The sequence below is a fragment of the Palaemon carinicauda genome, chromosome 1 (genome assembly GCF_036898095.1).
Source record: "Palaemon carinicauda isolate YSFRI2023 chromosome 1, ASM3689809v2, whole genome shotgun sequence".
Classification (NCBI taxonomy): Eukaryota; Metazoa; Arthropoda; class Malacostraca; order Decapoda; family Palaemonidae; genus Palaemon; species Palaemon carinicauda.
Genome location: NC_090725.1, coordinates 68,085,915 through 68,099,255, shown reverse-complemented (window position 1 = coordinate 68,099,255; position 13,341 = coordinate 68,085,915). Strand labels below are relative to the sequence as shown.

Genomic DNA, 13,341 nt, shown 5'->3' with positions numbered 1-13,341 from the left:
CGCGTTTGTGCTTTGACTGCGAATATATCTAGATGCCAGTTCGCGACTTCCGTCTGTGGAAAGGGATATTTCGTCTTGTATCTGGGTATGAACATAAGTTTATTACGAGTTATCATCCTTTGTAAGTGAAGTAGGATTTCCAAAGCTAATTACTTTAAGGGAAATTTTATTTGTGAACCTTATTGTTTTCTTAATTATAGCTATTAGTTACTGTCGTCAGTCTTAACGCTTTGGCCTTTTAAAGTTATCAAGCAAATGGTGCCCTTGGCTGAAAGAATTTATCTCTTCAGCAAAGATTTTCGATATCTTCAGAAATTTAGAAGTTGCTTTGATAAGACTTTATTTTAGTGTGTGTGCTTCAAGATGCTCTCTCTCTCTCTCTCTCTCTCTCTCTCTCTCTCTCTCTCTCTCTCTCTCTCTCTCTCTCTCTCTCTCTCTCTCTCAATTTTTACAAGGAGTCAATACTTAATCCGTAGGAAATTGTTTCCCAAAAAAGATTCTCCGTAATCTCTTCGCATATAATTTATCTATTTTCGTCTCTCTCTCTCTCTCTCTCTCTCTCTCTCTCTCTCTCTCTCTCTCTCTCTCTCTCTCTCTTTGCACATTCTTCTTTTTCTTGGCAGCATCTTACCTGACAAGGCACCTTGGGGATCGCAGGACGGTTGCAAACGACACTCATCTTTGCTGCCCCTATCTAATGAGGCGAAATTTGCATACGCCACGACGGAATAACAGGCCTCCCATGGGTGTGGATGGAGGATGAGGCTGTAGTAGAACACTGGGAGACCGTGGGGGTTTGGGAACTGGGCTCCGGGTGAGGACCTGCGGGTATAAGTGCAGGGCATAGGGGTAGCACATCAGGGTATGGGTATAGCACACAGGGGCAGGACCTTCAAGTATGGGTTCAGGGCACAGAGGGAGCACCTTTGGGTATGAGGAGCTGTGGGAATGGGTACCCGGCCAAGGGGTTGGACCGGGAAGGAGCCCACATTCCTCTGTCTTTTTTTTCTGCTTTGGTACCCCTTTGACTACAGTGTGAATTTCTCGTTTGTGATGTGCAGAAAGCCATGGGTCTTCTTGTTTCTCCTTTGCGTTTCTGACTTTTCCTTCTTTTTCATTTCTGACGGTCTTAGAGGAGACATTATACATCCCTTGAATTTTATGTGGTATAGTTTCCAGTGGGGGACAGGAGGAGCGAGAAAGAGAGAGAGAGAGAGAGAAATATGTGGTGGTCCTGGTGATGATACTGTGGGTGTAATGGGTCCATCTTGCAGCCTACGGCGACTGCAGTACAGCCATGCTACCTCTCTCTGCCTAGCCTTGGCCATGTTAATCAGTCTCAAAGCTTAAACTCGCTCTTGTTAAGCACTCCTCGCTCCCTTACCCAGAACTCTTACCTACGTACCCCACCCTACCCTACCCTTCGCCATTGTTAAAATACAGGGGACTCTCTCTCTCTCCCTCTCTCTCTCTCTCTCTCTCTCTCTCTCTCTCTCTCTCTCTCTCTCTCTCTCTATGAGGTATAGTCAATACAGTTTCTGTTGTATTACGAAAAATATTTTAACAAGGTGATATTTTGAAATTCAGGAGTACTAATATACAGTATATATATATATATATATATATATATATATATATATATATATATATATAATATATATGCATCTGAGCATCACGTATTCCTGTGATTTTTACGCATATATATATATATATATATATATATATATATATATATATATATGTGTATAATGTGTATATATATATATATATATATATATATATATATATGTGTATATATACATATATATATATATATATATATATATATATATATATATATATATATATATATATATATGTGTGTGTGTGTGTGTGTATGTGTTATTGTATTAAACAATTGTATGAAGGCGCAGATTTTACATTTTTTGATTGTGAGAAATTTTGAATGACAAATATTATAACTGGGTTAGAAATTGTTATATTCTAACTGATGAAACTATTTAAAATGCTAACGGTAAAATATTCTCTTGGCAGATGGAAAACAACTCCCATTAAAAGTAAAGGTAGTTTTTACGACTGTCCTTTTTTTCTTTCAGTGTGGGTTCTTTTATAAAAAAAATTTTTATCTTTAATGGATCAGAAATATTACTCACGGTTTATATAACATCCCAAAACAGGGGAATTGATTTCATATTGAATGGTATTATGTTCGCATTCAGTACAAATGCAAAATTGCATGAAAATGCATTTGAATGTAAATCTCTCTCTCTCTCTCTCTCTCTCTCTCTCTCTCTCTCTCTCTCTCTCTCTCTCTCTCCTCGACCTAACGTTATGAATGAACAATATGGCTTCCTTTATGTAAATAGGGTCATTTGTCAGGTCACGCAAGGTCTCAATAAGCAACGGCCGTACTGTTAATTGGTGCTAAATACCAAGTACAATACTCCAACGATTGAAGATATTTCCTTATATAGTTTTATTTACTGAACTTGATGCCGACATTCTTTAGCAATTTTGTACTCATTTAAACATATTGTTTTGCATAAAACCCCATTAGCCAAGAATACTTGGAAACAAAAAGTAAAAGAAAAATAATGTATTGTATTAAATTAGCTTTTAACCAAGAATACTAGGAAACAAAAAGAAAAAGAATAATAAGCTTTTATTGTATTGAAACCACACTTTACATCACTCGTATTATTATTATTATTATTATTATTATTATTATTATTATTATTTTATTATTATTATTATTATTATTATTTATTACTGCTTAAGCTACAACCCTGGTTGGAAAAGCAGGTTGCTATAAGTCCAGGGGCTCCAACAGGGAAAATAGCCCAGTGAGGAAACTAAACAAGGAAAAATAAAATATTTCAAGAGTAACATCATTAAAATAAATATTTCCTATATAAACTATAAACACTTTAACAAAACAAGAGGAAAAGAAATAAGATAGAATAGTATGCCAGAGTGTATCCTCAAGCAAGAGAACTCTAATCCAAGATAGTAGAAGACCATGGTACAGAGGCTATGGCACTACTGATATTTCACATAACAAACTATTCCCTACCACGGTTAGATAGCTAACTCTCCTCACTCTTCTTCCACCCCACCTTTTCTATTAGCAAAAAAGAAAAAAAAAATGTCAACACAATATTTAGCATGTGTACAATAGCGTTCTATTCTGCAACTGTTCAAGCTTCTCATTCAAATGAATGTTGTATTTATGTAATTTTTGTTTTGTTTCCTGCACTACGGAATTTATATTTTGATGGGGTGCTGTGAGAGAGAGAGAGAGAGAGAGAGAGAGAGAGAGAGAGAGAGAGAGAGAGAGAGAGAGAGAGACTGCTAAGTACTTCTGAAATACTTTGTGCATTGGATAGCGAGATGTGAAGAGTAAAAGAGTGCTTCATGCGAGAGAGAGAGAGAGAGAGAGAGAGAGAGAGAGAGAGAGAGAGACTGCTAAGTACTTCTGAAATACTTTGTGCTTTGAATGGCGGGAAGTGAAGAGTATAAGGGTGCTTCATGTGGGCGAGAGAGAGAGAGAGAGAGAGAGAGAGAGAGAGAGAGTCGGGGCAGGGAACACTACTTAATGCCTTGTTGAAATTTCTCATACGACCCGTGTACCGCTACATTAATTAGAATTGGGGAAGGTAAAAAGAGGAAGAGAAAACAGTTTAAAAGTTGTTTAGTGACTAAGGGTTGATAATGACTGTGGCATCCCTTGTGTATATCAGTTATTTTTTCTATTCATTTTTCTATTAACCCCACCGCGAGTTAATTTTGTCGCGGTTAATGATAATAGTAATTGTTAATACAGTATTAGTTTACAGTTTCTATAACCAAAGTGAGTTGTGAGTTTTTTTTTGAAAACCAAGTTAATTAAATAATGCCCTTTCTCTAATGTTAGGCTTCTAAAACAGATTGCCATATCTCGAAACTTTTGATTACAAAATGTTATGTGATCGTAAAGCAAATCAAAATGTACATAACTAACCCATTTGTTCTATGTCGGTTGGTTGCTAAACTAGTATTGTTTACAACATTATCTCAACCAAATTGAGAAAAAGGAGACTTTCTCTACACTTTGATCTTTCTAACTTGAATAAAATAAAACCTCAATACGTGAAATATGAGAAGCTTTCTTAGAGTACTTGCTATTTTTTTCTTCGGCTTCTACCACGTTTGCTTTCCACTGAATTCTTAGAATTCCCAGCTTGATTTCTACTCGCAAGCAAATCACCTTTGATTTTTCTATTCTAATTTATTATATTATTAATTAAATGTTTAGTTTCGTACTTTGGTAGTAATCACGGTCACTCAAAATTGATTTTCACTTCATGGGGGTAAATTCATTCATTTTTTGGGGGGGGATTTTTCTCTATTGCATATGATGATGATATGTCTAATATATAATAGGACTGTTATTTCATATTAAGTCTATTTGCTTAATGTACTAGTGTTTACCTTTTCTCCTGTAACAAAATATGTGTACTTCGTAAGCAGACAAATGCCTAAATATAATGGTTAATATATTTTATTTATACTTTATTTATATGTATAGTCGCACACACACACACACATATATATATATATATATATATATATATATATATATATATATATATATATATATATATATATATATATATACATATATATATATATATATATATATATATATATATATATATATATATATATATATATATATATATATATATATGAAAGTATGAATATATCTATAATAATCAACTTATTCCCTTTTTGTCTCTTTCCCAAGAGTGCTTCTTCTTGACGTATTTTTCATTATTTGAAATTTTAATCATTTTTTTTTTATTTATCTTTGCTCACAATTCTTCTGTATTTTCAGTGATTATGTAAAAGCAAGTCAAGTTAAATGATATCAGGTGTATATAAAAAACAAACGAAATTGTACATTGCCATTATCCGGTCATTTTTTTCAACAAGTAGATTAATTTTCCGGATTTTCTATGAATTTCCATAAAAAGCTCGAAAGGCGAGAAATATGAATTGTAATAAACGGTAGTAGTTAGGCAACAAAGCCCTTTATTGTATTGCCTTAGATTTTTCTTATTTATCTAATATAATAGATCTTGTTGCTACGTTGAGGTGTGATTACGTTACCCACTATTCTCAGATTTTTCACTACTTTCCATCATTTCGACAAAAGAAAGTTACGCTTTCTTTTTCTTTAGACACAGTTAACGTTTCTCTTTGTTTTTTGTTTTTCTCTTGTTGACAGAATTTACTGACCGGCCTTAACAACCGATTGTAATACTTTTGAAGTATTATTTCATTTAAGTAACAGATATTATTTCCTTCGATATCTACTGTAATGATTTTATACGCATCTTCTCTTTGGTAGCTTTTGATGGAGTTTTGTGTCTTAGCCAAAGTGCATGTTACTGTCTCTGAAATGTCCCCCTTCTTCTTTTCTCCAGTTTTGAATGCCATCATTTTGTTCTTTGTGTTTGATAGTGGGTTATTTTTTATGGTTAATGAAAGATAATACATAAATGCACAGTTTTTAGATATGTTTTCAAAGAAATGTGTGTTGCCCTCTTGACATTTTTGGTGCAATTTGTATGATTTTTATTCAAGTATTAGCACATTTTGTTTGTATTTTGTACCTCCATATAACTAAATTTTTCTTTCTTTTTTTTACAGATGGCATCAGCATGTCTGTTTACGCCTTATCATCTCATCTTATTCGCTGAATAAGTTTAAATCCCGTGATGTGTCCGACTGTCCCATGTGAGTGATCTTAACAGTATAAGTGTCTTGTCCCAAGTCAGATCTGCTGGGATACTGTTTTAAGAATACCTGCACCATCACATTGTTCTCCCGTGAGAATCCTCCATTGAATCATATCCGTGTCACTGAGGATTTCTGAGTGTGCCAAGTTAGTGCCGGTGTTATTTTATTATTTTTAGTGCTATTACTATTGAGACAGTAATTGGTGTCTTGTCGTCTGATAAGAATTTTTATTGATTCATGTTATAAGTGCTTTGTCTAATTCTCAGTTTTAATTTAGGCACGAAATTTCGAAACAGGTGTAAAAAAAATCAAGGACTTACATTGCTTATTAAATTACAATGATAAATATTATAGAAAACAAATATCCAATAGTAACATGTATCTAGATTAGAAATTGGAGATGAAAATAAACTTTAGCAAAAGTGTCCGTGATTGAGAAATTATATATTAGTGCATTACGATAAAGACTGCATAACTATTGGTAATTAAAAACTGAAAGCATATTGATGAATTGATGTAGCTCTGCAAATCAACCATTAAGCGTAACTGGTTTGGAAAGACTTCGCAGAAGAGCAGAAAATTATGCAGTTCCATAGCCTTTTGTCAAGCGATCAAAACTGTGGTTGTTTCTTTCAAGACACGGGATAAGTTCTTGGAAGGTGAGCCAAGGAAGTCCTACCGCAAGAACTAGGTCTTAAGGAAATTTGTCAATATTTGTGGCAAGACAATTACCATTTAGAAGGCCACTATTACCAGATCTCAGTACATTGAAAATATGATCACTGTTTTGCTAAAGGTCATATGAATAACTGTCAGTTTAGAGAAGAGGATTGCAATCTGTTTATGCCGTTCAAACTGTTTTTTTTTAGTTTCTCATTTAAAGTAGACATTCAATCCAATATGAAGGTAATTAGTGAATACGGCTTTTTGCTTCACCGCTATGTTGTGGTGTAAAACCTCAGCATACCAAGTGTAAAGTGAAAATCAAACCGTCAATAGGTTGTACATCAAGTGATGAGGAAGTGGTCGCACAGATTTTGTACAAGATCTATGTAGTGTATGTGGTTTATGTAGTTATTCTTCAAAGGGAAAAGCGACCAAGGTCCATATTCCTTCAAGATACAGCAAAATGGGGCAAAGCTACGGCCGCCATAACGACTCTGAAAGTAAGTGTTTTTACGATGTTTTCAGTATTTTCTGTGGAGTTAACATGATTTCATTATCCTTTTTAAAATTACAGCAAATTATGTTTTATATTTAGATTTTTCTTTATCATTGGTACTTTAAAAAAATTTCAAAAATATGATAATATGGACTTGCTTCTAGTTGGATGGTTTAAGGTTTTTGAAAATGACAATCTTAACCCTGTTTTATTTTCCCATGTTTGCGTGAATATGATTTTACAAACTAGGAGCTATAATACTAAATTTAATTCAGTGTCGATGTGTATAGATTTGAATTGTGTATTAACGTAGTGATAATGGGTTTAATGCTCCTATTCGGAACTGAGGAAACAAGGGCTGAAGTGGGTGATAGATGAATGTACAGTCAGACACAGGAGTTCCAAGCTCACCATGCACTGGCTGTCCGTCTTACTGGATTATCTTTTTGATGACCGGATTCAGAAGGGTGTTGTCCTTGTGTCGGTTTTCATTGTCCTTCGGATAACTTCATATTATCAGTTTGGTTTGTGATGCTCGATTCCAGAATCTTTGTCTTGTACAGAAAGGCATTTTTTAAAAACCAAAGAGGACTCAGTCCAGTTAAACTGATCCCTTAAGTTTCCAAAATAACGAAAATCCTCGAATTCTCAAAGCCATACTCGACAGATTATTATTATTATCATTATTACTAGCCAAGCTACAACCCTAGTTGGAAAAGCTAGATGCTATAAGCCCAAGGGCTCCAATAGGGAAAAATAGCCCAGTGAGGAAAGGAAATAAGGAAATAAATAAATGATGAGAATAAATTAACAATAAATCATTCTAAAAACAGTAACAACGTCAAAACAGATATGTCCTATATAAATGATTAACAACGTCAAAAACAGATATGTAATATATAAACTAAAGAGACTCATGTCAGCCTGGTCAGCATAAAAACATTTGCTCCAACTTTGAACTTTTGAAGTTCTACTGATTCAACTACCCGATTAGGAAGATCATTCCACAACTTGTATTCAGATAATCTTTGCAATAGAGATGGACTTGTTTGTACCATGTAAACTTTGTCACAATCTCCACATGGTACTTGGTAAGCTCCGGATTCGATATCTGTTTCGTTTCGGTAAACATTAACAAGGGCCCTTCCTATGGTCTTGGGATATGAAAAAAAAATAAAGGGTTATTTGCTTTAATATTCTTAGTTATGTTTTTAATACTTTCTATGTATGGGACTTAAATATTTTTTTTTAGAATTCCGTTTGGCTCTTCACTGAATGATCACTATAACATATATATATATATATATATATATATATATATATATATATATATATATATATATTTTGGGGGGCTTTTTCTATGGCACACGTCGGATAGAGTAACTGGGTGAGCTATTTACTACTACTACTACTACTACTACTACTACTACTACTACTACTACTGCTGCTACTACTACTACTAGTAGTAGTAGTAGTAATAATATTAATATTAATTATAATGATATTAATAATAGTAATTAAAAAATAATAATAATACTAATAATAATAGTAATATAATCATATAATAATGATAATGTAATAATATAATAGTATAATAATAATAATAATAATAATAATAATAATAATAATAATAATAATAAGAGTTCAGTAGTCGCAGTAGTACTAGTAGTAGTAGGAGAGAGAGAGAGAGAGAGAGAGAGAGAGAGAGAGAGAGAGAGAGAGAGAGAGAGAGAGAGAAATAACTAGCATACGTTGGTGGTCATTTCATCACCGCTTGCTATACTTCCTTACAAGGAGGGGTGATAAAGAATCTTTGGATTGTCTTGTTAGTACACACACACACACACACACACACACACACACACACACACATATATATATATATATATATACTGTATATATATATATATATATATATATATATGTATATACTGTATATATATATATATATATATATATATATATATATACTGTATATATATATATATATATATATATATATATATATATATATATATATATATATATATATATAAATTTCTATCCCATACTGGGATCTAACCGTAGCCACTTCAAATGAAAGGCAAGGTCGCTACCATTCATGCCACCTGAAGCTTTATTTTTATGGCATGATTGGTAGCGACCTTGCCTTTCATTTGAAGTGGCTACGGTTCGATCTCGTTATGAGATAGAAATTTATTTCTATTTGAGCACGATATTGTGTTGATATAAATATATATATATATGTATATATATATATATATATATATATATATACATATATATATATATATATATATATATATATATATATATATATATATATATATATATATATATATACAAAATGATAAAGTTATGCAGCACGTGAAGTGCTTGAAATAAAATCGAGTTATCATTTTAATTATCTTTTTTCATGTATCAGGAATTTTTTTTCGATATATTATGATCATCAGCCTTGTCACGTCACCACTTAGTGAGACATTCCAATAATTGAAAGTAGACTTTCCCAACATATTGCAAACGCACTATTTATGTGGAAACCTCCCCCGTGTTGTCGTAAAAGAGACTGCGTTATCTTTCTGGCGAGTTCATGTTTTTTCTAATCCTACAATGAGATCGTGACGTTGCCGAAGCCATAGAAAGTAATGGGACTTTCACTTACAGCAAGATTCAAAGGGTCAATCGATGTGGTCATGTTTATGATATGTAACAGTGTTTGCGATTGCCCTAATTGGTATTTTGGTTCGAAATGGACAGTACTTTTCGTTTTTATTTTGTCTGATTTTTCTTTTTTACCTCAAGATTATCATTTAATTACTTATTGGGTTCCATGTTTCTTATTCAACTTTTTATCTCATTTTATTCGCGTATGTATTTCTCGTTGACTCGCTGTTCTTACATTACTTAGATTTCTAATCCTATGACATTTTCTCAGTTTCTTTTCGTACTTTGCCTCCTTTTTTTTTTGTATTCTTTTATATTTATTGATTTTTATACTCTCACCCTTTCCGCCACTTGCCCCCCGACTTCATAGGAAAGTGTCGGCGTCAATGACCTTAGATGTCAGGATGCCAGAAAACCTCAAATCAATCAATCAATGATAGGAAAGTATGGCAAAAATGTCTTTGGGAACATGGTGCCAAAAAACAAAAGTGGCCATAGACATGAGGAGGAGGAGGAGTAAATACATCCTTGGACTTTGGGTTAAATTGCGCAACATTTGAAAATTTTCCTTAGAGGCAATGTTCATTGAAACAGCCATTCAATCATAATGAAAGATTGGTTGTTTATAGCGGCTATATGAAATTAAGAGAGTACAGTCCTAAACAAATATTTTCTGCTATCTTTGGTAATCATTCAGAGCCAATGTTAAAATGGGATTTTTCCTTTTCAGTTTGATGGCTACTGATTCATAAATGCTTCTTTATTATAATGAGAGAGGTTTGTGACTTGCCTATTCTGATGGAATGCATATTACATTCTTGTAATCGAATTGCGGTGATTTTTTCTCTTTGATCAATTTAGTGTGTATTACACCTTTGAGACGGAATATTATAAACCCTGATATTTACTTACTCAAGTTTTGTAATTGTGTTTTTCTTTGTTTTCCACATTTTAGTATACGTCCTGTCTAAAAAATTAAGGTGCCTTTGTATATGAGCGGCCAGTTCCTCCAGCGAGCATGAAATCTGGACGCCAACTAATCTAGACTTACCCCTCTAACCTAACCTACAAGCTGTGTTCTTACCTACTAATCTAACGGGGTGGCCTAAAGTCCCCCTGCGACCCCCTTACACTGCTGTATTCTTAGTCAGCCAACATCTTACATATAGGCCTAGGTAGCCGCTATCATACATACACCCCAAAACGGAGAATAGGGAAATACACAATATCTGTTTTCAGTATTGATTTCATTTCTATAGAAAACATTGATGTTTGCCAAGGGTACTCTGTTGATTGGGAATGTTGAAGAAATATACAGAAACCAATAGTAAGAATGTGTTTGCAAGAGAGGAAAGTTGCGAGTAAATGTGATGAATACTAAAGTAATGGAAGTAATAAAATACCTAGAGGATAGAGTGCTGGCTATTCTTATGTATTGGGGAAAATAGAATTGTATAATTCGTATAAGTAATTTGGAAGTATACATAACACGTGATGATAACATGCGAGAAGACGTAGCTCGCACTGAGTGAAACAAGGAAGGCAAAAGAATGTTTGCAAAATATTTGGAAGAAACATGAATTTTCTGTAATAGGTAAGGTTAGTATGTATGAAGAAATTAGTGCCAACTCACCTATATGAAAGTGTAAGTGTAGATTTTGAGTGTGAGTGAAAAAATGGATACAGGTATTGAGATAGATAAGATGAGATATGTCCAGGTACATAAAACAGTGGTAAAAATCGTGGGTGAAAGGATGAATCTTGTTATTATGAAGTAACTTGACCTTGTGGGGCAAGAGTGCTTGAAAGAAGGGGTAAATAGCGCAGTATGTATAATATGATTCGACATTATTATTATTATTATTATTATTATTATTATTATTATTAATAGCCAAGCTACAACCCTAGTTGGAAAAGCAGGATGCTATAAGCCCAAGGGCTCCAAGGGAAAAATAGCTCAGTGAGGAAAGGAAACAAGGAAATAAATAAACGATATAAGAAGTAATAAAAAATATAATATTAAAAAAAAACATTAACAACATTAAAACAGATAATTCATGTATAACTGTTAAAAAGACTTATGTCAGCCTGTTCAACATAAAAACATCTACTGCAACTTTTGAACTTTTGAAGTTCTACTGATTCAACTACCCGATTAAGAAGACCATTCCTCAAGTTGGTCACAGCTAGAATAAAACTTCTAGAATACTGTGTAGTTTTGAGCCTCATAGTGGAGAAGGCCTGACTATCAGAATTAACCGCATGCATAGTATTACGAACAGAATGGAACTGTCCAGGAAGATCTGAATGTAAAGGATGGTCAGAAGTGCTGTTGTTATGAAATTCTTACTGCATAGCCTAGTCGCTTCACCCACGATTCATCAGTTAAAGGATGAATGAAGTGGCCATTGCATGTTCATGAGACGTGGCTAGATTTGTCATATGTAATTATCAATTGCATTTGACTTGAGTGTAATTTACCAAGGCCGTATCTAACCTAACCCAATCGTAGGGTTACCCAACTTTCATATGCTTCCTCATTAGTGGATTTATTTTATTTTACTGTAATTAGAGGTTTTACACATTATGAGCCAAATAGTTATTAAAAGATTGAGGAAAAACTTCGGAATCTCCTTAGATATAATAGAGTATTGTAGCGTCTGGGTTGCAGGATTTGTCATATGTTAGAGCTTTACTCTCCAATTTCTCACTTAGGAAAGGAGGAACGGTGATACGATTTTTTATTTCACCCCGTTTCAGAGTATTGTGCATGTGAATACACAGACACACGCACACACACATGCGCACACACACACACACACATATATATATATATATATATATATATATATGTATATATATATATATATATACTGTGTATATATATATATATATATATATATATATATATATATATATATATATATATATATATATATATATATATATATATATATATATCTCCATCATAATCATCATCATCATCTCCTCCTACGCCTATTGACGCAAAGGGCCTTGATTAGATTTCGCTAGTCATGTCTATCTCTAGCTTTTAATTCAATAATTCTCCATTCATCATCTCCTGCTTCACGTTTCATAGTCCTCACCCATGTGGGCCTGGGTCGTCCAACTCTTCTCGTACCTGGTGGAGGCCCGTTAAATATTTGGTGAACTAATCTCTCTTGAGGAGTGCGAAGACCATGCCCAAACCATGTCCATCTACCCCTAACTATGATCTTATCCATATATGGTACTTGAGTAATCTCTCTTTTAGTTTCATTTCTAATTCTGTCCTGTCGATCAACTCCCATTATTCTTCTGAGGTCTTTGTTCTCAAATCTACTAAATTTGTTGGAGATTGTTTCATTGCCATACCATAACTCATGTATATACAGTAACACCGATCTCACTAAACTGATATATAGACTGATTTTTTTTTATGTAATTTCAGGCGATTTGATTTCCAAATTTTACTTCACTTAGCCATTGTTTGATTTTCTTTTTTTCCAATCTTCCATTAAAATCCAATTCTATTGACCCTGTGTTAGAGATTTTAGTTCCTTAATATTTAAATGATTCTACCTCATGAATCCTTTCTCCTACCTCACCATCTGTCTTTCTTCTATTTATCTTAAGCCCAACCTCGTGTGATGTTTCATGGATTCTGGTAAGCAAGTCTTGCAAATCCTGTTGGTGTTCTGATAACAAGAACAGCGTCATCAGCATAC

General features: G+C 33.5%; 1 protein-coding gene across 2 annotated transcripts in view; it reads left to right on the top strand.

The window, feature by feature from the left end:
• Fbxl7 (F-box and leucine-rich repeat protein 7) overlaps nucleotides 1–13,341 on the top strand; it is a 788,333-nt gene that overhangs the window by 111,654 nt on the left and 663,338 nt on the right. The window contains exons 2-3 of one of the 2 annotated variants that reach the window (XM_068381784.1): nucleotides 5,695–5,929; nucleotides 6,062–6,950. In XM_068381784.1, coding sequence (XP_068237885.1) covers nucleotides 6,914–6,950 — 37 coding nt within the window. In that variant the 5' untranslated portion in view covers nucleotides 5,695–5,929; nucleotides 6,062–6,913. Of the gene's footprint in view, nucleotides 1–5,694; nucleotides 6,951–13,341 lie in introns of both variants that reach the window. The other variant, XM_068381803.1, reaches the window with a different exon arrangement.